General features: G+C 38.6%; 3 protein-coding genes across 6 annotated transcripts; all 3 read left to right on the top strand.

Annotated features, from left to right (window-relative positions):
- The first annotated feature begins 675 nt into the window (after window positions 1-675).
- LOC137738063 (putative LRR receptor-like serine/threonine-protein kinase RKF3) lies at window positions 676-4,236 on the top strand. Its single transcript, XM_088685415.1, has 8 exons — window positions 676-961; window positions 1,068-1,610; window positions 1,719-1,892; window positions 1,997-2,131; window positions 2,233-2,448; window positions 2,528-2,661; window positions 2,742-2,918; window positions 3,728-4,236. The coding sequence occupies exons 1-8, from the start codon at window positions 895-897 to the stop codon at window positions 3,917-3,919; spliced, it is 1,638 nt and encodes a 545-aa protein (XP_088541541.1). The 5' UTR covers window positions 676-894; the 3' UTR covers window positions 3,920-4,236.
- A 932-nt stretch (window positions 4,237-5,168) lies between these two features.
- On the top strand, window positions 5,169-12,727 carry LOC137716220 (formin-like protein 18). Of its 2 annotated transcripts, XR_015956903.1 has the most exons (18): window positions 5,169-5,349; window positions 6,201-6,901; window positions 7,221-7,442; window positions 7,527-9,526; window positions 9,620-9,743; window positions 9,960-10,031; window positions 10,131-10,229; window positions 10,306-10,347; window positions 10,452-10,532; window positions 10,615-10,665; window positions 10,763-10,844; window positions 11,080-11,174; window positions 11,309-11,380; window positions 11,458-11,574; window positions 11,697-11,765; window positions 11,847-11,913; window positions 12,124-12,359; window positions 12,487-12,727. XR_015956903.1 is itself a non-coding variant. In XM_068455649.2 (17 exons), the coding sequence occupies exons 1-17, from the start codon at window positions 5,277-5,279 to the stop codon at window positions 12,297-12,299; spliced, it is 4,143 nt and encodes a 1,380-aa protein (XP_068311750.2). In that variant the 5' UTR covers window positions 5,169-5,276; the 3' UTR covers window positions 12,300-12,727. The 2 variants fall into 2 exon arrangements, 1 of the variants encoding a protein (XP_068311750.2); XM_068455649.2 differs by having other exon boundaries at window positions 12,124-12,727.
- A 4,125-nt stretch (window positions 12,728-16,852) lies between these two features.
- On the top strand, window positions 16,853-21,999 carry LOC137712520 (Reticulon family protein). Of its 3 annotated transcripts, none has more exons than XR_015957367.1 (9): window positions 16,853-18,933; window positions 19,138-19,200; window positions 19,332-19,434; window positions 19,538-19,612; window positions 19,711-19,855; window positions 19,962-20,099; window positions 20,397-20,562; window positions 21,362-21,484; window positions 21,614-21,999. XR_015957367.1 is itself a non-coding variant. In XM_088686996.1 (9 exons), the coding sequence occupies exons 1-9, from the start codon at window positions 17,622-17,624 to the stop codon at window positions 21,787-21,789; spliced, it is 2,127 nt and encodes a 708-aa protein (XP_088543122.1). In that variant the 5' UTR covers window positions 16,853-17,621; the 3' UTR covers window positions 21,790-21,999. The 3 variants fall into 3 exon arrangements, 2 of the variants coding, with proteins under 2 accessions (XP_088543122.1, XP_068307698.2); XM_088686996.1 differs by having other exon boundaries at window positions 19,144-19,200; window positions 19,962-20,031; window positions 20,497-20,562; XM_068451597.2 differs by having other exon boundaries at window positions 19,962-20,031; window positions 20,497-20,562.
- The last annotated feature ends 297 nt before the right edge of the window (window positions 22,000-22,296 follow it).

Genomic DNA, 22,296 nt, shown 5'->3' with positions numbered 1-22,296 from the left:
ACAACAGCAACATAGGACATAAGTAGAGGTGGCAAATCAATACATTAGTTTGATTTCACATTTACACCTACCAATCTCACTCTGATATTATGGTGATATCAAGTTAAACGGGTCGTAAAGAGTACCCATTAACAACCTAGTAGGTTGATTTACCACCTCTAGACATAAGATTATGATGTTTTAAGATTAATCCAAGCATGCTCCATGGAACAATTCTCAGTAACAAATTTGCAAGAATCTAATCACGTCATATGCGACTATGGAGTTGGACATTCTCTCGCGCCCACTCCAAAGAGTGCACCCTACTAAAATGTTCATTTTTTTTTTCCAATATGCAACTGAATAAGCGGTGAAGGATACTATCGATTTTTTACTTGAAAGATGATTAAGAAAATTAACGATCCGATTAGAATTTATAACATATATACAATAAAAGTTCGTTAATCACAATTGAGTGGCCAAAAACGTACATCTTTCGGCGGAGTTTTGATGTTTTGCATTGATCATTGATCAATAATCATGTCAATTCCTTCAGAAGAAGAATAATATGAGGTCATGGTCGCACTTGTTACAGATTTTAGTCCCACACCAGCCGGCTAAGGACGCCATCTTCCCATCAACCAAATTAAATGACATCCTCAACGGCCCTTTGTTCTGGGACTGAGTCAAGGACCTGTCCAGACCTGAAAGGATTATCCGTCTTGTGCCGTAACTTTGAGATGCTCTCACCTCGAATTTAATATCTGACAATATTTGAGCACATTATTAGTAATTTCGGAGCGTTTTTAAGCTCCCATAAAACAGTTTTAGCTCTTACAGACAGAATCACAAACACGTCTTGAATATCATTTCTCCCACAAGTAGAAAAGACAAAAAACCAGTGCTTACAGAACAATGGCAATTCGCTATCTTTTCCTGTTCATCTTCGCACTTCTGCACAAACCTCACAAGATTAATTCAAGTACGCATGGTTTCTACAGTTAATTTCTTTTCCTAATCCATCAGTTAATCCATTTGACAGAGTTTAATTAGTCTGTTTTTTTTTTTCTTTTCGTTTTCTTGACCAGGTGCTTGCACACTGGATTTTACCAGGTTCCCTTACGAAGCGCAAAGCGAGTGCTTTGACATGGATGCCGCAGCTTCTTCGTGTTGCAGCTCTGCCCTCCAATCTCTCTTCCAAGCAATGACTCTAAAATCTAGCCAATCCAGATCCATATACCTCGAGATTTCAGAAGCTCAGAATTGTACGAATATATTCGAAAATCTTCACAACAGGACCAATCTAAACATATGTGAGCTCCAAGACTTCATCTCCTCTTCAACACGGGACCTGTGTTCGAACAATGTGGATCAAATTATTGATCTTATCGGGGTTGAATCGTATAACGAGTTACGCTTCAATTGCAAGGACTTATCTAGCAGGAATCACAGCGATGAAGTGTGTTTCGATTGCGTTGTTTCTTACAGGAAAACCTTGCAAGCTCTAAAGGAAAGAAATAGATCAAGTGACAAAGGGTGTGCTGAAGCTCTACTTGTTAGTCTAGCTAGCTCAGATGCTCAATCCCCAAACTTTGTTCAGGGAACTTTTTCGTGTTTGTGGAACGAGATTCGTAAGATTTCTATATCGATCCATATATTCGTTAGATTTCTTGGACCACAAGGTTTCTCTTATACTTGATTTTTCCCAGACTGATGATCCTGTTCTTGTGTTTCTGCAGAGTCTCCATGGCCTACACAAAAAAGTCCAAACAAAGCCTATATCTTGGGATCCAAGAAACTCCTTGCTATAGTGATCGTGGCAGTGGCGCTGGTGATTTTAACTCCGATTCTTTACAAGATTACCAGGAAGCAACTAAAATATGCAAGCGAAAAAGATATCGAAATCCTATCTGGTGAGCATCTATTAAAATTAATTAGCCTCTTAAATCCAAGGATTAACAAATTAAGAAGTGAATGGCTACTCATATATTTCGTTGTTGCACGCGGTCATATGTAGTCTCCAAGAAGACAACAGAGGATGAATTGGTGAGTTTCTTCAACTGCTCCGGTCTTTACATATTCTCACGAGATGAAGTGCTGAAAGCTACCAACTATTTTGACGATTTAAACTTAATTGGAGAGACAAAACTTGGTATGAATTATGATCAGTATTATGATGCTAATCATGATTAAATTTTTTGATTTAGTACACTCAAAAATTGGGTTGAGGTTGAAACTCACAGATCCTTTCAGGAAAATGCTATGTTGGAATAATGCCGAGTGGAATGCCAACGGTGATTAAGAAACTAAACCAGGGGATTACGGTTCCGAGTTTTGGGGATGAGGCGTGCCGGAAAGCGAAGATTAGGCATCCTAACCTGGTGAGCACTTTGGGGTATTGTGACAAAGGAGAACACTGTCTTGTTTACGAGCACTGCGTAAATGGTAGCCTAGCAGGCTGGCTATTTGGTAAGACTAATCAGTGTACTTTGTGCCGTATATCTGCATAACTATATGCAGTAATTGAACACTAATTAGGGTTTAGCAGGTAATGGAGCAGGTAATGTGAAGGCACCAATCTTGACATGGGAACGTCGAATGCAGATATCGATCGGGGTTGCTCGTGGATTATGTTTCCTCCATGTTAATCCCTTGGATAAAATGGTTCATGGAGATGTAAAGGTAAATAATCAATTTTGGTTTAGACTTTAAACACCATTAAAGAAACTAATTACTATTACTAACCATTGAATGACTGTCAGGTAGCAAATATATTTCTGACTGAGAAACTTGAAGCCAAGATCATAGACTCCGACTTGTCAAGCTTCAAGCCACATGAAAGAAAAGGGTTGCGAACCATCAAAACAGACGTTTTCGATTTCGGGTTTCTTCTGCTCCAAGTTTTGACAGGAAAGAAGGCAAAATCACTAATTGAGGAGGTTTGCTCTAATCCTAATTTCATCTAGAAACTACATACAGTCTAGAAATTCTTTGTGCATGACGTTAAGGGGCCGAATTTTGTTGGCTTGAGATGGTTGAATGACCAAAACACAAAACCTTGTGATTAATGGCTGACCTGAACATCTAGTTAGCAGCCATTGAAGTCGATGTGGAGAGTTTGAAATCTGCGGGAAGCAACTTTGAACGCCTATAGTCTTCTACAAAGCACCCACCCTTATCAACTCATTCAATGAAGTCTGTATGTTGTGTCGTAGGGTTTGCAGGGACTACTAGGATTGTATAGCTTTTAGGGTTTTGACTTTTGTCCATTAAAGAGAATTCATCACAGCCATTTAACCTCGTTTAGAAGTGCTTTTAACATGGATGAAAGTGTTTTTGAAACCAATCCTTAGTAAAAATGCAAGTGAATCTTGGAAAAGCAATTGAAGTGCTTTCTGTAAGAAGCACCTAGGAAGCACTTTAAGCACCAAGTGCTTTAGAAATCCAAAAATATTTTCACTAAAAGCGTTCTTAGTTATTTTAAAAACAGTTTTAAATAAGCTCATGTTATCATATCAAGACATTAATGACATTAACTTGCCCTTTTAAGACACAACGGGGATTTCATGTAAGCATGGTATTAGACCCTAATTACATTCTTATTGATTTGTAGGATCATTTTAAGGTTGATTTATATTTGAATTCAAATCCAACAAATTGTGGTTCCATTAGGTGTCTGTTTAACAAATAACGGACGTTCTATTGTAACCTAATTGATACGTGTCATATGTGCTGCAAATTTATGCAGGCAAGAGATGCAATAATAAAAGGAGCAAGTATTAGTGCCATGGCGGATCCACGGTTAAATGGAGCTTATGTTGCCTCTGAATTTCGAAATGTCTTGGCCATAGCCGTTCGATGCACGGCTCCGAATGAAGGGGAGAGACCATATATGGAAGAGGTTGTAAGGAAACTTGAAGAAACACAGAATTTAGTTTGAAGGATTGAAACATATTGTCGGCACATTAATTTTTTTTTTTCCGTTATTTTGGCAAAAACGAAGAAAATTTGATGCAACCAGTCAATAAGTGGATATGCGGAGTTGTATTTTTCTTCATACCATGTATTTCAAAATCTTGGTACGAAAATGTAACAGGCGCTAATATAATACTCTTGAATCTTTTGTTAAGGCTTCTGCTTTAGTGTAACGAAATTAGATAAACATGATCACTTGTGAAATTTGTCACGTGATCAAAGATGTGAACACATAGTAGTTTAAAACTAGTGATACCCAATAATTTCATGTCTAAGATGAATATTTAGATAAGGGCATTTCGTATCACGTTTTATTATGCCCAAGACACATAAGGGATATCTCAACATTCGAAGAGCAACTTACATAGCACGAGTAGATCGTCACCATTGTTATGATGCGTTTGACACTAGTCTTGTTGAATTACCAATACGAAACACCAAAATTCTTTTTCTCCATTCGAAACTACATAGCGAACATGAATGATATTGTACTTGTGCCATATATACATTCAAATCCACTATTATGGGCCTAGAATAATCAGTTCAGTCCAACAACACAAGATAGCCCAAGTTGGCGCCAAGCCCATCTATATAATTGCTTGCTGTTATACATATCCAAAAAGAAGGAAATGACCTTCGCCGGATTTTTTTTATTCTAGAGATTTTATGATCACCTTCGCCGGATTTTTTTTATTTTAGAGATTTTATGATCATAATCGTTCATCGTACATCGTGTGATCAGAAATTATTTTAAAATTAAATATAATTAGTATTTAATTAAAACTGACTGCACGAAATCTAGAAAAAGTATCCTCGATCTTTTTCCCAAAAAAAAAAAGGAAAAAGTAGTAGGGAGCCACGTTGACGGATAGAAATGTATACACGTCGAGCAGTGGTGGTGTCCACGTCATTAGAAGCTGACAGTGCCAAGTCGGTTGGTGTGAAATCCCAGCAGCTTGCTGAAGGAAAGATACGAATCGCCTAACAGAAAAAAAGAAAAAGTTGCAACGAACCACATCATCCATCACACTCTTCGTCGTCGTCTTCTTCGACAATCCAATCCGCAGCAAAAAAAATCAAACCATCCAAAAAATCGACACAAAATCCGAATTGAAATTCGTTCTTTTCTCAGAATCCGACTGCATTACCGTACAGAATTCGTTTTCGCTACACCAAAATCCTCGTTTCTATCACAAATTTCATTTCTGCGTTATATAGATACGTATATGTGTGTGTGTGAGTGTGGACATGCATGCGATTGATCGGCGATTGTAGATTGGGAGGGAGAGATTGGGAATAGGAGGCGTGTTTAGGAAGCAGAGATGGCGTTGCTGCGCAAACTGTTCTATCGGAAGCCGCCTGATGGACTCTTCGAGATCTGCGAGCGAGTTTACGGTGCGCCTTTCTTCCTTGATGTCTTCGGTTTCTGATCCTGCAGCTTTCGAATTTTGATTTTTTTTTTTTTCACATGTGAATATGATAGAAATTCTGTGATGCCACTCCAATTTTGATCTTATATATATATATATATATATATGAATGTATATAGTCCTGCTTACATTGTGTTGTGTGCTTAATTCAATTGAGTATCAATTCCGAATTCTGTTTTATGTTAATTTGTAAAGTTAATTAGTGTAACTGTAACATCATGTAATTGAACCTGGCATTTTTTCATGTCCTACTCGGTTTTATACTCCACTCAATAACAATGGGGCGACAACGACCCCCCCCCCGGGCAAAGTGGGATCGGGGGAACGTCTATGGCACGAAGCCTTACCTTTGCTTTGCAAAGAGGTTATTTCCACGACTCGAACCAATGACTTTTGGTCACAAAGGAGCAATGTTTTTGTTGTGCCAAGGCTTGTCCTCTTCACTCGATAGGAATGATAAAGAGAAAAGTAAATTCTGTAGTTTTGGCTCTTAGCCAGTATTTGTTCAAAGCAGTTGAGTCGAAATTTGATACATTTAGGTACGAATTCATTATTGTGCATTAATATAGAAGCAACATCTCGGCTAGAAAACTTTCAAAATATTTGTAATTATGAATTTGGTGAAGTCGGAAGATTAATGAACAGTGTTTCTGTGGTGCCGATGTCTAAAATGATTGAATGCAGATGAATGTTCAGATTGCTAGAAAATTGTAAGGAGAAATATTGGATTGTCTTTTAAATAGTCGTGTTTATAACCCATCTGTAAGCAGCTGTTTTTAGTCCATTGTTTAATGTCTGATTTTTGTGTCGATACAGTTTTTGATTGCTGCTTCACTACCGATGCGTGGAAGGAAGAAAACTATAAGGTTTACATAGGTGGGATAGTTGGTCAACTCCAAGATCACTTGCCAGATGCTTCATTCTTGGTGTTCAATTTCCATGATGGTGTGGCACAAAGCCAGATGGCCAGCATTTTGTCCGAGTATGATATGACCATTATGGATTACCCACGGCACTTTGAAGGTTGTCCGGTTCTCACACTAGAGCTGATCCATCACTTTCTGAGATCAAGTGAAAGTTGGTTATCGCTTGGACAGAATAACGTGCTGTTGATGCACTGCGAACGTGGAGGTTGGCCTGTTTTGGCTTTCATGCTGTCTGCTCTCTTGATTTACCATAAACAGTATAGTGGCGAGCAGAGGACGTTGGACATGGTTTACCGGCAGGCTCCTTCTGAGCTTTTGCATTTGTTATCACCGCTAAATCCAATCCCTTCTCAACTGAGGTATCTCCAGTATGTGACGAGGAGAAATGTAGCCTTGGAATGGCCTCCTTTGGATCGAGCGCTTACCTTGGAGTGCATCATTTTCAGATTTGTTCCTAACTTTGATGGGCAGGGTGGTTGCCGTCCTATTTTCCGCATATATGGACAGGACCCTTTTCTTGCTAATGATAAAACTCCAAAAGTCTTATTCTCAACTCCAAAGAAAGGAAAACCCATACGGGCTTACAAGCAGGTGATTTTATACTCTTTTGGTTTTACAGTTTGATATCTCTGTATATTTTTTGTATACTGAGACAGATTTATATACTCATTTAAATGGTTATTGCTGATGCAGATGACCATTGACTATAGGTTCATCATTCCCGTCTCAACTTGAAATATCTACGTGTAGACTTACTTTAACTGCACTGTCTTTCTTTTGTTCTCATTTGTTTTGGCATGGTGTTATTCGTATCTTTTTTACGCCAAACGTATGTTGATTTCAACTGAAGATGCTTTGCTTGGATGGATGGCCTAATCTTTATCTTATTTACCCTTCAACTACACTGCAGGTAGAATGTGAACTGGTTAAAATTGACATTAATTGCCATATTCAAGGTGATGTTGTGGTCGAGTGCATTAGCCTACATGATGACTTGGAACGTGAGGAGATGATGTTCCGTGTCATGTTCAATACAGCTTTTATTAGGTCTAACATTTTGATGCTCAACCGTGATGAAATTGACATGTTGTGGGATGCTAAGGAACAATTTCCAAAGGACTTCAGAGTAGAGGTGTACCTCTGCTTCTTTTGATTACATGTTTCTATTCTGTGTGTTTCTTTTCTGACATATTCCTTGGTTACGCTATGTTTTAAGATCCTTTTTTCAGAGATGGATGCTGTCACATCCATCATCCTGGGTGGCATGTCATGCTTTGAGGACAAGGAGGGCCTTCCGATGGAAGCATTTGCTCAAGTTCAAGAGATCTTTAACTACGTGGATTGGTTAGACCCCAAGTCAGATGCCACACTTAATGTGCTACAACAAGCATCAAATATTATCCAAGAAAAATTAAACAGTGATTCTCCACGGAGTACTGGGAACGACTCGCAGGAAACAAGTCCAGGAAAGACCCCGAAGAAAAAGAACCTTCTCTCCTCTGATGACATGCAATCTGTGGCCTCACCCAGGCAATCTCATGATACCAGTGTGAGTAAACAGCAAGCTAAACCCCAAGACATCCCAGCTACACCTCAGCCACCCAATCAAGGTGATTCAGTATCCCAGCATATTCCCCAACCTTCTCATTCAACCACAATGGGAGCATTTGCTCAAGTTCAAGAGATCTTTAACCATGCCGCCTCACCTATGCAGTCCCTAGATTCCACTGTGAGTAAACAGGAAGCTAAACCTTCAAAGACTGCACTTCAGCCACCCGATCAACATGATTCTGTGAGCCAGAAGGCGCCCCAACCTTCTAAGTCAACCCCAATGGAAGCTAAATCTAAAGACATTCATACTGCACTTCTGCCAACCAGTAAGCGGGATTCAGTGAGCCCGAAGATCCCCCAACCTTCTCAGTCAACCCCAATGGACACTAAACCACAAGACATCCATACTGCGACTAAACAAGAAGCCAAACCTCAAGATATTCGTACTGTGATTAAACAGGAAGCCAACCCTGAAGACATTCATGCTGCAAATCAGCCACCCAATATATGTGATTCAGTGAGCCAGCAGAGGCCTGAACCTTCTCAGTCAACACCAATGGAAGCAGCTAAACCTCAAGACAATCTTACTGTGAAGAAACAGGAAGCTAAACCTCAAGACATTCCTACTGTGAAGAAGCAGGAAGCTAAACCTCAAGAAATTCCTACTGTGAAGAAACAGGAAGCTAAACCTCAAGACATTCCTACTACACTTCAGCCATCCGATAAACTCGATTTGGTAAGCCAGAAGATACCACAACCTTCTCAGTCATCCCCGGTGGAAGCATTCAGTCAAGTTCAAGAGATCTTTAGCCATGCAGCCTCACCTATGCAGTATCCAGATACCAGTATGAGTAAACAGGAAGGTAAACCTAAAGATATCCATGCTGTAGAAGTTAAAAGTTCTCCAGTTGTACCATCAACATCTCCACCTCCACCTCCACCTCCACCTTCCAAGTGTACTTCTGCTAAAATGACTGTTCCTTCTCCTCCCACACCGCAACTTCTGCCGCCTGATGTTTTAGTTTCAAAACCTGAAGACTCATCACTTTTTGAAGAGACTAAAAACTATTCATCGGATGGAGCCCATCAATCAACCACTAGTCATCCAGCTGCCTCTGGGATGCCAACCTCAAGTACCACTTCTGGCAAGGTGTTACCTAAAGCACCACCCACTCCACATTCTGAGGTTGCTTCATCAACCCGGCCTCCTCCACTTCCTCCAACTCCTCCAACTCCTCCAACTCCCCCACCACCTCCTCCAGCACCGCCTTTGAAAGAGAACCATGCTGACAGCTCCAGACCTCCGCCCCCTCCACCTCCCCCTGGACCTCCCCCACCTCCTCCTCTTCACTCAGGGCAAGCTGGAGGCACTATAATCTCGTCCCCAGTTCCACCACCACCTACTGCTCCCACTTCTTCCGCCAAACATGGAGCTCCTTCTGCCCCACCTCCTCCACCTCCTCTTGGTAAAGGAGGTTCTAAGCCGGGTAACCCTCCGCCACCACCTATTAGTTCCCCTGGTGGTGCGAAAGGACGCCTACTACGTACCATAAGTTCAAAAAATAATAATTCAAAAAAACTGAAGCCGTTGCACTGGTTAAAATTGTCAAGAGCGGTTCAGGGAAGCTTATGGGCTGAGGCACAAAAATCTGATGAAGAGGCCAAGTATGATTTAACTTGCTACGAGAGAACAGAAAGAATTGTTTCATGTATAGATCTTCCAGCCTTTAACATTATTTCTTTTTAATACTGAGACAGGGCTCCTGAGATTGACATGTCAGAGCTTGAGACTCTTTTCTCAGTGGCAGCTCCGGCCCTGGATAAGGGTAGGAAGTCAGCTGGACATGGTTCGGTTGCCCCTAAATCTGAAAAAGTACAACTGGTAATTGTAATTTCAACTCTCAGTTAATGCACAACACAATTGCTCTTGAGGATTTGTTACTTGACGTGGTTTGTGTTCATCGTTATATTTCATAGTTTAATGCACTATCATGAATGAGGGATATGTGTTTGATTTCTTTCTTGCATATGAGCCTACTTTGTCTCTGCTTATTCATTAAAGTATACATCTAATTGGCTTTTTATTTGTTTACTGCAGATTGACCACAGGCGAGCATACAACTGTGAAATCATGCTTTCAAAGGTGAAGGTTCCGTTGAATGAATTAATGGTACGCTTGATCCTAATTCCACAAGTTTATCTGCTTTTGTCAACCTTCTTTTCAGTATTAATCCCAATAGAATATTGACGTTTTCTGTAATATTGACAGGATTCAGTACTTGCGCTGGAGGATACAGCATTAGATGTCGACCAGGTAGAGAACCTCATAAAGTTTTGCCCAACGAAAGAGGAGATGGAACTACTTAAGGTAAGTCTTTTGCTGAAGATGGAAGGTCTAGGTAAATCTTTCTAGTATACGTAAATCTCATTTATTTTGTGTTCAGGGCTACACTGGAGAAAAGGAGAAGTTAGGAAAATGTGAACAGGTTTGCAGGATGTCATGTGTACATTTGTTTGTTAATTATATAATGTATTTTCCATTCCTTTATACATGGGGATTCATTTATTAATTTTTGAATGTTGGCGGCAGTTCCTCTTAGAGTTGATGAAGGTACCTCGAGTAGAATCTAAGCTCAGAGTTTTCTCATTCAAAATACAGTTCTCTTCCCAGGTAAACTAGCATATGTAACTTATCAGCTTAGCTGTAATATTGTTTGGGCTTTATATTAAGACTTGCTGGTGGCACCGTGTAGGTCTCTGATCTTAGAAATAGCCTGAATGTAGTGAACTCTGCAGCAGAAGAGGCAAGTTATTCCTTCTTTTTTTCTCTTAATCGTTGATGGTCACTATTCAAGGATTATTGAAATATTTATTTATCTTACAACCTGTTCTCCTTATCAGATCAGAAATTCTGGCAAATTGAAAAGAATCATGCAGACGATTCTTTCATTAGGAAATGCTTTGAACCAGGGGACAGCTCGGGGTAAGCTCAAATTAATTTCGATTTCAAAGCTTAGCAATGTAAAATATCGCAATGTCAAGCACATAGTTCAACACTTTGTCTGTATGCGGTCTGAAATGAATTCATATTTCATGTGTTCCTTCTACATTGTCCTTAGAAACCTTTCATGTCATACACGCAACAGATTTTATGCTGCTAATTTGTGCTCATATTACCACTCCTTCTAACCGAGCCTAATAGTTGATATTGTATTTAGGCTCTGCTATTGGATTTAGGTTGGATAGCCTTCTTAAACTGATTGAGACTCGCGCACGGAACAACAAGATGACTCTCATGCACTATCTTTGTAAGGTACATTTTGCTGCTTATTCCCTATGGACTATCATTGTAATCCAATTGAATGCAAACTCTTATTTGTTTGTATTTGTTTGAATCTACTTAATATGCATGTCTGGTTAGTCATGGTCTTTCTTGATATGCCATAGGTACTCGTTGACCAACTACCGGAGGTTCTAGATTTCTCTAAAGACCTGGGCAACTTAGAACCTGCAGCAAGGGTATTCTTTTTGTGTCTGGTCCATAATCTTTGGGAATTATTTGACATCTATTGATTAACATCTTTGATGCGTTGCAGATACAATTGAAATTTTTGGCGGAGGAAATGCAAGCTCTGAGTAAAGGATTGGAGAAAGTTGTACAGGAATTATCCACCTCTGAAAATGACGGTCCTATATCAGAAAAATTCCGTAAGGTATGGATGATGCCATTAAATTGACAAAGGCGATATGCATGCCATAAAGACTGATTTAACTACCAAAAGAGTCTATGGTGAGCACTCGCGCCTTGACTAATAGTTTCTCTTTTGACCTTTAGATTCTAAAGGAGTTCCTCCGTTTCGCTGAAGGTGAAGTGAGGACTTTGGCCTCATTGTATTCTACCGTAGTAAGTCTTGGTCCGATGAGTACTGTTTCAAGGTTTCGTAATGTTGGATAAGTATTATTAACATGGAGCGGCATGATACAGGGTAGAAATGTAGACGCATTGATCCTTTATTTCGGAGAAGATCCCGCTAAGTGCCCTTTTGAGCAAGGTAATCATTTAAGATTTGACCTTGTGTTGAGGACCTTCTATTCTGTTAGCGGTTGTTCACTGTTGTTCACAACTCTCAACATGAGCCCTTCATAACCGGACCGACCATCTTCCTTCATAGTGTTTGTGGTTTGCTTAGTCGGCAGTTTACACAGCTCTGATAGGTTTAATCGCAGGCTACCCTTCTAACCGTATCAATTTTCTGCTGCAGTTGTTACAACCTTGCTCAACTTTGTCAGAATGTTCAACAAAGCTCATGATGAAAACTGCAAGCAAAGTGAGAACGAAATGAAGAAAGCGGCAGAAAGTGAGAAGCTTAAGATGGGCGCTTCGAAGGAATCCGAACGATTGTTGCGTACTCCGATCCAGAGCAGCAACGTCAAATAATTGGGTTTCTAAATCCGGCGCGTTCATCATCGTGGACGGAAAAATATAACATGAACACAAGTTTGAGCAGAAAGGTTTCTTTTTCGTTTTCTCATTTTCCCCTTTACAAGGCTAAATGGGAAAAAGTTTTGGTATTTAATGCGCGGGATTAGAATGTAAATTAGCGTAGTTTGTACTTGTTTCGCAGATGTAGGCCTAGAATTATGAATCGACAAAACGTGACGCTGCAAGGCCGATTTTGTCCTCCGGTCCGGCATGCATATGCGCTTCCTAAACTTTTTTTATGGCGCGATGAAAGTTGAAGTTTCATTATAAAACTAATTGACAATGTAGTGATTTGCCCAATTAATTATAAGCACATGCGATGTGGAATTGACAGGGTGCAAGATAACCTGCTCTAATAACATGAAAATGTTGATGTTCTACTATAGAATCAACTGGCAATATAAGTAGTAGTTCAATTAGCTTATAAGCACATGTAATGTAAGATTCTTTCTTTTTCCGACGTAGAATTGATATTCTCAACATGATAGAGGTCCAAGGCAATACTTCAATAGGGAACTTGTGCGACGTTAGATTGCAGCAGTTTCTTTCATTACTATAAATAAATGGAGGAATTTTGTGATAGTTCCTTCAGTTTTCTTAAAATTTTGTATGTTTAATTTACACTTTTGAAATGTGTGTTGGACTAGTTGGTCAAGCTTTCCGCCCTCTTGTATGGTTGTACTCAAGTTTGAATCCCTCTGCACTCACTGTAATCGTTCTTAATATTTTAGTTTCCCTTTTAATACCAAGAAACGATGGGGTGACCTATCTGATTTGTGTTCGATCCACCTATATTAAACTAACACTAGTTTGTTGGAGTTGGTCGCTGCTGTTTTGTATAATCATACTTAAAACGAATTTTATCAAACTCTGGGCTCTTAGCATAGCTCATGAAACGACTACAATTACGTCGCAAACTAATTATTTGTGGACAATATTTTACTTTGCGAAATATAATACTCTAACTAAGGTGGAATTTCGAGTCATTTGCCGAGTAGTTGAAGTAATTATATAATGATATGTGATGTTCTATCTTATGTATCAGACACATTGAAATCTTTTGAGATTTTTGTCGTCATGAATAATGATGTGAGAATCCGTTCTAACTTCTAATAGCTAAAGCATCAGTGTGGATTGCGACATTTGATTCATAACTTCAATAAGCTAACCACTTTATGTTTTTTTTTTCTTCTCATTTCTGTTGGTCACTTTCTGGTTTAAGGATTGAACCAATATACCTACCATACTACAAAGAGTGACATAACTTGGTTCTCACGTTTTTCTGACATTAAGTTTTATCGTTGCAACGAAAATGAAAGCAACAAAATCTTACGAGAGTAACTGCCTATTAATATTTGTGTTTCGATTCCACTAAAAAACTACAGCATTCGCTCATAAAAACAACTAATGCGACATCCTTAATCATTTATGAAATTTAAACTCAAAACTAATAGTCAAAATGTTGGTAGGGTAGAGAGAGTCTTGATCAACAAAATGAGACCATTGTGGACCAAAAATACTTGCCCGGTCAAAACTACGTAGTATAAAAATAAAAATGTAGATATTGTATCCGTCGTTGGCACGTGCGGTTTTAGCTGTACCATCCCCGACAGCATGTCTTGTGAGGTGTGCGTGTGGAGTCCGAGCAAATCACGTGCCCGCAACGTTACAAAGATGCAGGGGATTGATTCCTTCTTCTCTTTCAATCCCAATATTTACATTTTGTTTTTCTATTTTTTAACTCTATTTTTTTCTGTGCCACCAAATCCCCGTAGACTGCAACGACGTCCATCCCCTTGAGATAAGATTTTTATCAGATCATTTTTGTGAAGATCATGGAAAATTTTTAATTATATTTTTTCATTCTATATCGTGTGATAAAAATTATTTAAAATTATATTATTTAAAATTGAACATAATCATTACCTGACGAAAACTGACCGTACGATGTACGACAAATGAACATGATTAAAGAATCTCGGGGATCCTCACAAAAAGGACCCGGTGAGGATCCTATCTCCATCTCCCTCCTCTCCAACTATTTAAATACATATTTTTCACAAATTACTGTTCACAAAACAAAGTCGATTATTAACATTCAAAATTAGCAAGCCAACGAGTTTGTAATTCAGTTAATTATTTGAATTTTCGAGTTTAATTTTTCTCATGTCACTTAGTTGCACAACATTTGAATTTTTGAGTTCAATTTATCCTCTTTTTCCGTAATTAGTTAAAATATTCATCATTGCATCTGAAATCTCGAGTTTGATTTTCCGCTCCTTGCACGACACAGAAAGTCTCGAATTCAACTCTTCCCTCTTGTACTTTTACCGAATTAAAAATAATAATAAAATAGGAAATTAAATGGGTGTGTGTCGGTGGTCTTTTTTTAATCCTTTTTCTCATCCCTTGTCTTTGTCTTTGGACCCGGCGGTGGCGGGTGAGAGTTTGTTGGGAACATTACGTGTCGCGGGCTGAGTGCAGCATTACGTATCATTTGGACTCACGCCGATTCCTAAAATTGTGGTGGGCCCACGACGAAAATGATCAATGTTATTTCCTACCCTACCCCAGTAATCAAATGAATTAACTAAAATTTAATTAGTTATTATTTTTTTTAATGAAGTTTTTTTTTTTTGGTCAATTTAATGAAGTTAATTAGTTATTCTTCAAAATATATATATATATATGATTAAGGTAAATGACGTATTTATTTAAAATAAATGCTAATGAGATTCTCTCAAAATTGGACATTTACGACATTCCGCCGTCTTATTTTTTAGCACAATTCTCAGGATAACATATTAAAATATATTGCTAAATACATGAGATGACGGATATTCCATGAAGAGTCTCCTTTGCATTTATCCTATTTAAAAAGTTATGAGTTAAGCTGAGCCTAACAGCATAGGCTTGTAATTAAGCAGGGCATTAAGATGATTGATGGAAGTGGAGTTCGACCCAGGTGGGTAAAAGTGTTAGAAATCTATTCACAAACCATGTCATTTAGTCATATGGTTTAGTAATATTTCCCTTCACTTGTAAGTGAGAGGTCTTAGGTTCGATTAGCGCCAAAGGCGAATTTGAACCACGTTATTGCTAGTCCATTGTGAGGCTAGCCCACCCCCTCTTCTTAGTGTAGAAAATATCGTTTGTTAAAAAAAAAGACTGTAGGTTGAGGAAAAAAACGAGTATGAAATTAAAATAATCTTTTAATTATAATTTTTTCAGGTATTGGATTTAATTGCAAACAATTCATTTAGATGTTTTGTGCTTTTGTTGGTGTTGGATTCCATATGAGCATCAATCAGTCAGAAGCCAAATATCATTGGATGGCCTTCTCCTTTCAAATTATTATTAGTTATTATTTTAGATAAAAATTAATTTGCATATCCCTTGCTGTCATTACCTCTGCCAAAGTGGAATCAAGATTCTAAATCCATGTAGCACTTTAATTAAGTTCCCACCAAATATATAATTATGGTAAATGTGGCTTAAGCAATAATAATAAAGCATTATGTATTACTTTTTCTATATTCATGTAGTGGGTCAACTGATTAGGTTTTTTAGGTAGCTAACACCCTTAATTATGGCCATTATAAATAGTAAATACTGCACAATGTTGGTTTACATTGATTACAATGTGAATCTATTTTATTCTTTTTGTTTTGTCAAACGATAGATTTTGTTAGATTAAATGTTAGATTAGCCACCGACTGGATTCAAACCCACATCATTATGCAAGAGCTCAACTCCTTTCTACCACTGTAGTAAATGACACTTGAGTGAAGCTGTTTTATTCTCAATGCAAATCAATGTAGAATACGTTTGTAATAAAAAAAAAATTGAACTCAAATAACGATAAAATACATGTAATTTATGTGTTTAAGAACATTTTATATCGCATCTGAAGTTTTGTTTTCGTATTCTTCGTCTTCAACATCACTTGATAGTCGTACCACAGATGACATCGTCCTTGCAACTGACAATGTATGAAGCTTCCTCACTTTAGCATCCCCTTTTGCCCTATTTTATCCGAATTAAGAGGAAAAAGAAGAAAATTAAAAGAGAAAAAAAACAGAATGCGCCATAATTTACTAGGCACAAATAAACATCATCATCTACAACAAAGCACAAAAGCAAAAGAAAAGTTTTAAAGTTTCTGCCACTTTTTCGGCGTTGGATGTGTCATGTGCGGAGGAGCTTGGGCAAATTATAGAGACCAATTATAAATTATACGGTCATATAGATATCATAACGTCTCACACTAATGATATAATTTTATTCAAAAAAAAATATAAAACTTCAGACATATCAATATATTACTAGCACGAAACACTGCAACTGTAGCATATAGGTCATCCTCGAAATTATAGGCTTTGATGATTGCATAAAACTATTGCCACCACCATATGCTTCCAAAGTCCACCTCTCTCTCTCTCTCTCTCTCTCTCTCTCTCTCTAAGATTAGGATGTAGGGAGCAAGAGTCACCATTTGCATGTGAGTGTTGTGAGAGCAATGACTTTTGGTTGCCTCGGTCACAGTGTCCATAGAGATCCTCCAATCCAATACAGAAAAGCTACCTAATCAGGCTTTAATAAGGGAATCAAACACTCCCCCGAAAAAGGAACAGAAGAAATTATCCTTAAACACAACCCCTAATCATTCATCCCCACCAATTTTTATCCCTCGCCTTTTCACTTTACATATCACTCTCACCACATTCAACTCTCCTACGATTACCACGTTTACGGTATTTTAAATCGATCACGCATTGTCATATTAAAAAGTTTAAACATATAACGGTGTACATAGAATCATAACACCAACGCTATTTTATTTTTGACACCAAAACTTTTTGTGTTCGATTATCAGTGTCAGTGAATTCTCCGGCCCATAAAATAGTGGCATCCAGTTTTTTGTGACTAGGTCGGACAGTTCATTTGATCCTGACGAAGACGACAGATGTAGGTAAATTTCTTTGCACATTCATACGTTATTAATCTAGGAAACAAGAAAAGGAAAACAAACAGAGAAAGAAGAAAAAGGAGGAATCCGGTGGGTCAGTGACCGGCGCCTTACAAGATACGACTAATTAACAGCAAAATCTAGTACTCGGTGCGTTTGCTGTCTCAATTGCTTCCCAAAGGCATAGAGATCCAAATGCCTCACGCCCCACCAACCGCCATTTCTTCTGCTTAAAGCTTTCCATGGCCCATTTTACTACTCATCATTGCTAGCTAAAAGCACAGGATTAATTACCGAGATAAAAGGCAATGGACGTGGGAAGAAGGAAGAGCAGTGTGGTTGCAGGCTCAGTGTGGGAGAGCAGAATGAAGGTTGATCAAGTTAAAGGCGGGGTTAAGGTCTTCAATGGCGATCAGGACAATTCCGAGGAGACTAGTACTAATGGGGTTACTGCCGCAACTCGCGCGAGGTTGAAGAGAGCTCCAGCTGGCGGAGGCAGTGCGGCGAGTTCTGGCAAGAGAAAGACCTGGAAATCTGAGACGTTTGAAGGTTTGGAGAAGAACCCAAATCAGATTTCGAAAGGGAAAACAGAGTCCGTGAAGAATTCGGATGAACAGTGCAAGGAGCTGAGCGCATCTGCTGATGGAATCAGGAAGAGCCCAGCTCAGCTGAGGAGGCTTAGATCTGAGGGAACCAAAGAGATTGGTGTTTCTGCTGAGAAAAATGAGAGAAGCCCAATTGGGATTAGGAAGCCGAGACGTGAATTACTGAAAAGTTCTAGTGATTTGGGTGAGGGAACTGAGAGGAATTCGATTCAGCTGAGGAAGGTGAAATCGGAGTCGAGCAGGGGAAATGATGACGCTTCAGGAAGTGCAATTCAATCGGAAAAGGCGAAATCGGAGCTGAATAAGGCCTCCGATGAATCTGACAAGGAAATCGAATCGGTTGAATCGGAGTCGAGCAGGGGAATTGATGACGCTTCAGGGAGTGCAATTCAATCGGAAAAGGCGAAATCGGAGCCGAATAAAGCCTCCGATGAATCTGATAAGGAAATCGAATCGGTTGATGTGTCTGTTAAGGAGATTGAGGAGAACCCAGTTGAGAATTCTGAGATTGGAGACGATGGATCTGATGAGAATTGCAAGGAGTTCGGTGTGTGTGAAGAAATGGTCGTGAAATCGAGCGGTGGGAGCAATGCCGCTGTGCTCAAATCTGATGATGATCGTAATGCGACTGAGGACAATGACGGAGATGACGGCGGAGATGAATCCGAGGAGGAGGTGGACGAGGAAATTGAGGTTGAAATCGAAAAGAAGAGTGTTGACATCAAGGAAGTCAATGCAGCCCCAGAAGAGAAACCAACAGCACCAGAAGAGAAACCAGCGGCCAAGATTGTGAAAGAAGGAGAGAAGGTGGTGAAAGTCAATGAGGTGAAGAAGCCGGCCGGACCGGTCAGAACTGGGTCCGGTCCGGCGCTTCTCCAACTTGAGCGCAGAGAAGTGAAAAAGCTTCTTCAGAAGCCACCGGAATCCATTTCCTTGAACTTGAAGAAATCACCACCTCCTGTTATAAAACGGGCAACTGTTTTTTCAAGGGTCCCCAAACATAATTACACTTCATGTAAGTTTCTTGATTTCTTTTGAATTCTACATCTCATATTTCTCGATTTATGCTTGTCATCCTTCCGCATTAATCTTCTGTATCGTTCCAATTTGTCATTCTTTCTTGAGAGAACTCTCAAATTGCATATTGTTATTTTAGTGATTTGGGTTTTGTTGGGATTGCTTCTTGGTACTAATCTTGACCTTTTTTTTTATCAATTAGTTTCAGCTTCAAATGAGCGCCACAGCAAATTCCCAGAAACACACAGCAGACTGCAAAGTCTAGGTGAGTTTTAATTCCTAATTTATTTCTTACTCTACGGAGAAGGGATTCGAACTTTGGTGTAATCGGGAGAGCATAGCGAACCTAACCAACCGGCCTAATTCACGTCTATTTTCATTGTTTTATTTTCTCAGTGGATTTGATTATGTGGAAAGATATATCAAGATCAGTTTTTGTGTTTGGAATCGGAACATTTGTGATACTATCATCCTCCTACACAAAGGATATTAACATCAGGTCGGTTAAATCCTCAACAAAATAAATTAACAAAAAAAAAAATTAAATTCTGCATTTCCTTCCTCTAAATCTAATTAATCTTACTTAATCCTTATTCCTGCAGCTTTATTTCTGTAATATCCTATCTTGGGCTTCTTTATCTAGCTGCCATCTTCCTCTTTAAGTCCATTATTTGCAGGTAATTTACTTTTCACTTCTATACACATGCTAAGATTTTTTTTTTTTTAATTTTTTTTTACCACCCTTTTGGTTTAATTTGGAAAATTAATATTTCAGGGGAGTTTTAGAAGTAGATAATACAAATTATGTAGTGGGTGAGCAAGAAGCAATTTGGTTGGTAAAACTGGTTCTGCCTTACTTGAATGAGTTCCTGCTGAAGCTCAAAGCTTTGTTCTCTGGTGATCCTGCCACCACAATTAAGGTACTTTTTATTTTGTTTCCTTCCTTTTATTTATTTGTTTATCTATTTTTATTTCTGATAATGTTGATGCAAAAAAGATGGTGATATATATTTCTATCTTTTGCAGTTGGCAGTGCTGCTCTTTGTTTTGGCCAGGTGTGGCAGCTCCGTTACCATTTGGACCATGTGCAAAGTAGGTAAGTCCCAATTTTTGTTCTCTCGTTATAAGTTGAGAGCTAGGTCAGTTGGTTAGAATAATCATGCCGTTTCCTTGAATTTATGTTTAAATCTTTTTCCTCATGCATTAGAATAGTTTATAATATGTTAAAGGTGAGCTAGGTCAGTCGATTTGGATAGTTCATGCCATCCCTTTACGCTTACGTTCAAATCTTCCTCTTCACATATTAGAATAGATTAAAATATGAGAATTGTTATTGACACTCTAAAAATTTTATTCTACACTCCAAACTTTTTATATTTGGAAAGAAAAATACACTTGTGAGGAGTGTAAAATGAGATTTTTGGAGTGTCATTAACACTTTCCTAAAATATCACCTTATAGTGATAACAATGGATTAGCATGAAAACCTGAAAACTCAGACTTCTGATCGTTATTTTAACTTTTTCACTTACGCTGTGGACTTGGTTGTGCAACATGGCAGGCTTTTTCGGAGTTTTCACCGTACCCAAACTCTGCTCTTTGTATTCTGCCCAGATAACCGTCTACGGTAAATTTCATTCAATCCTCCAATTATTACCCTTGTGTTCCTTTTTGTCAACTTATTTTTACTCCATGCATATATTACTACGTCACGCACTTCTTCTACGATATTCGCACCGGCATTTTGATCCATCTCACATTGCATACACGAAAATATTATGTCCAATAAATTTGTAGTAAACTCGGAAAAAGTATGTAACCGGTTGTATATCTTTTTACGACACATCTAAAAATCTTCTTATATAAACTCATCTACCCTTTAAAATCATAACGGATTTATATCTGTTAGTTTGATGATGGTCCCCCACTCTCCCCAGCGTGGAATTGATTGGTCCCCACTCCCCCACGTTAATGAAAACGATATCCATTATGGTAAGGTCCCACACAAATTAACATTATTGTAAGGTCCCATGAACGACTAAAAGTTGAAGCAAATAATGGGCTTCAATCCTTAGGGGCCCAACCGTGTTGGATTTATGCTCTAAGCCCATTGGGTCTGTTATAGCTTTCGCTATATTAATATTTAAATGAAGAAGTGATTTCCACACGTACTGACATATATTTTTTCTTATATTCACGATTGTTTATTTATGGCTGTTGGTTTGAATTAATCAAGGGAGAGTACATTGTAGTATCATAAATATGTTTCCAACTATAATTGTAAAGGATATGCGTGCTTGTTCCTTTTGACTCAAGTTTCGAATCTCCTTCTCTGAACGTATTTTCGGAAGATAGCTATAATTTTATAGAGCCTTCACAAGCTCAATATGTCCTAACAATGTATACTTTGGTATTGACGTTATCAGCTAAATTTTGGGTTCGGCGATTTCGGGATGCATGGGAGTCATGCACTCACAAGAAACCATTGACCATTGCCGTTTTTCTACTGGTTTGGAACCTCTCTTCTGTCGTCGCTCGAATTTGGGCAGGTATGTTAAACAAGTCCCAACGCTTCTACGCGTAGTGTCTATCATTTTTTCTAGTAAATGCAAAATCACAGTGGCTCTCCCTCTCCATTGTTTACGATATAATTATAAAACCGAGCAACGTTTTTGCAGCGTTTATATTGCTCGTGGCCTTCCGGTACTATCAGCAGAAATTGGTGGCGGAGGAGTGGGCGGAAGAATCAGATGATACCGCCGCAGGAGGAGGAGGAGCTCAGGAAACCTGGGAACAAGAAGGAGGACAAAGACAAGGGCATGTGGATATTACCAAAGAAAAGAAAGGATTCTAGACTCTAGGGTTATACATATTATATACCATATCTTGTGCCCAAATCAAGTTTTTTAAGTCTGTTTTATCCTGGTTTACTGTAGATAGCTAAATATCTTTGATTAGGGACATTGTTTAATCCCAGTTTGTGACCAATAATTACTTCACTTAATGTACTTTGTAGCTCTTACGAATATATATAGGGAAATAAATGAAAAGTTTGGTTTTCGTCCGCTACTCTTATTATCCATTGGTGTTATTGGTGGTGGACCTTGCGGTCGTCTCGTCATTAAGATTGCTAAGTTTCTAAACACTCCTTATTTGTGTACTTTAGGGTTTTTTACTACTGGTTCATGGTTGGTGTGATAAGGGCTCGTGTTTTGAGTGTTCAGACGAGTAATCCTTTAGAAAATGGTCATGTGTGGATTTTGACAGAAAAATGGTAGAGATTGACGTAAAAGATAATATTGATGCAAGAGAATGGACATAATATTGATCGAATTAAAAAAATTAGGACGAAAATAATAAG

Source organism: Pyrus communis, chromosome 15, assembly GCF_041283825.1.
Source record: "Pyrus communis isolate YQ-2024b chromosome 15, ASM4128382v1, whole genome shotgun sequence".
Taxonomy (NCBI): domain Eukaryota; kingdom Viridiplantae; phylum Streptophyta; class Magnoliopsida; order Rosales; family Rosaceae; genus Pyrus; species Pyrus communis.
This window is presented reverse-complemented; position numbering and strand designations above follow the sequence as displayed.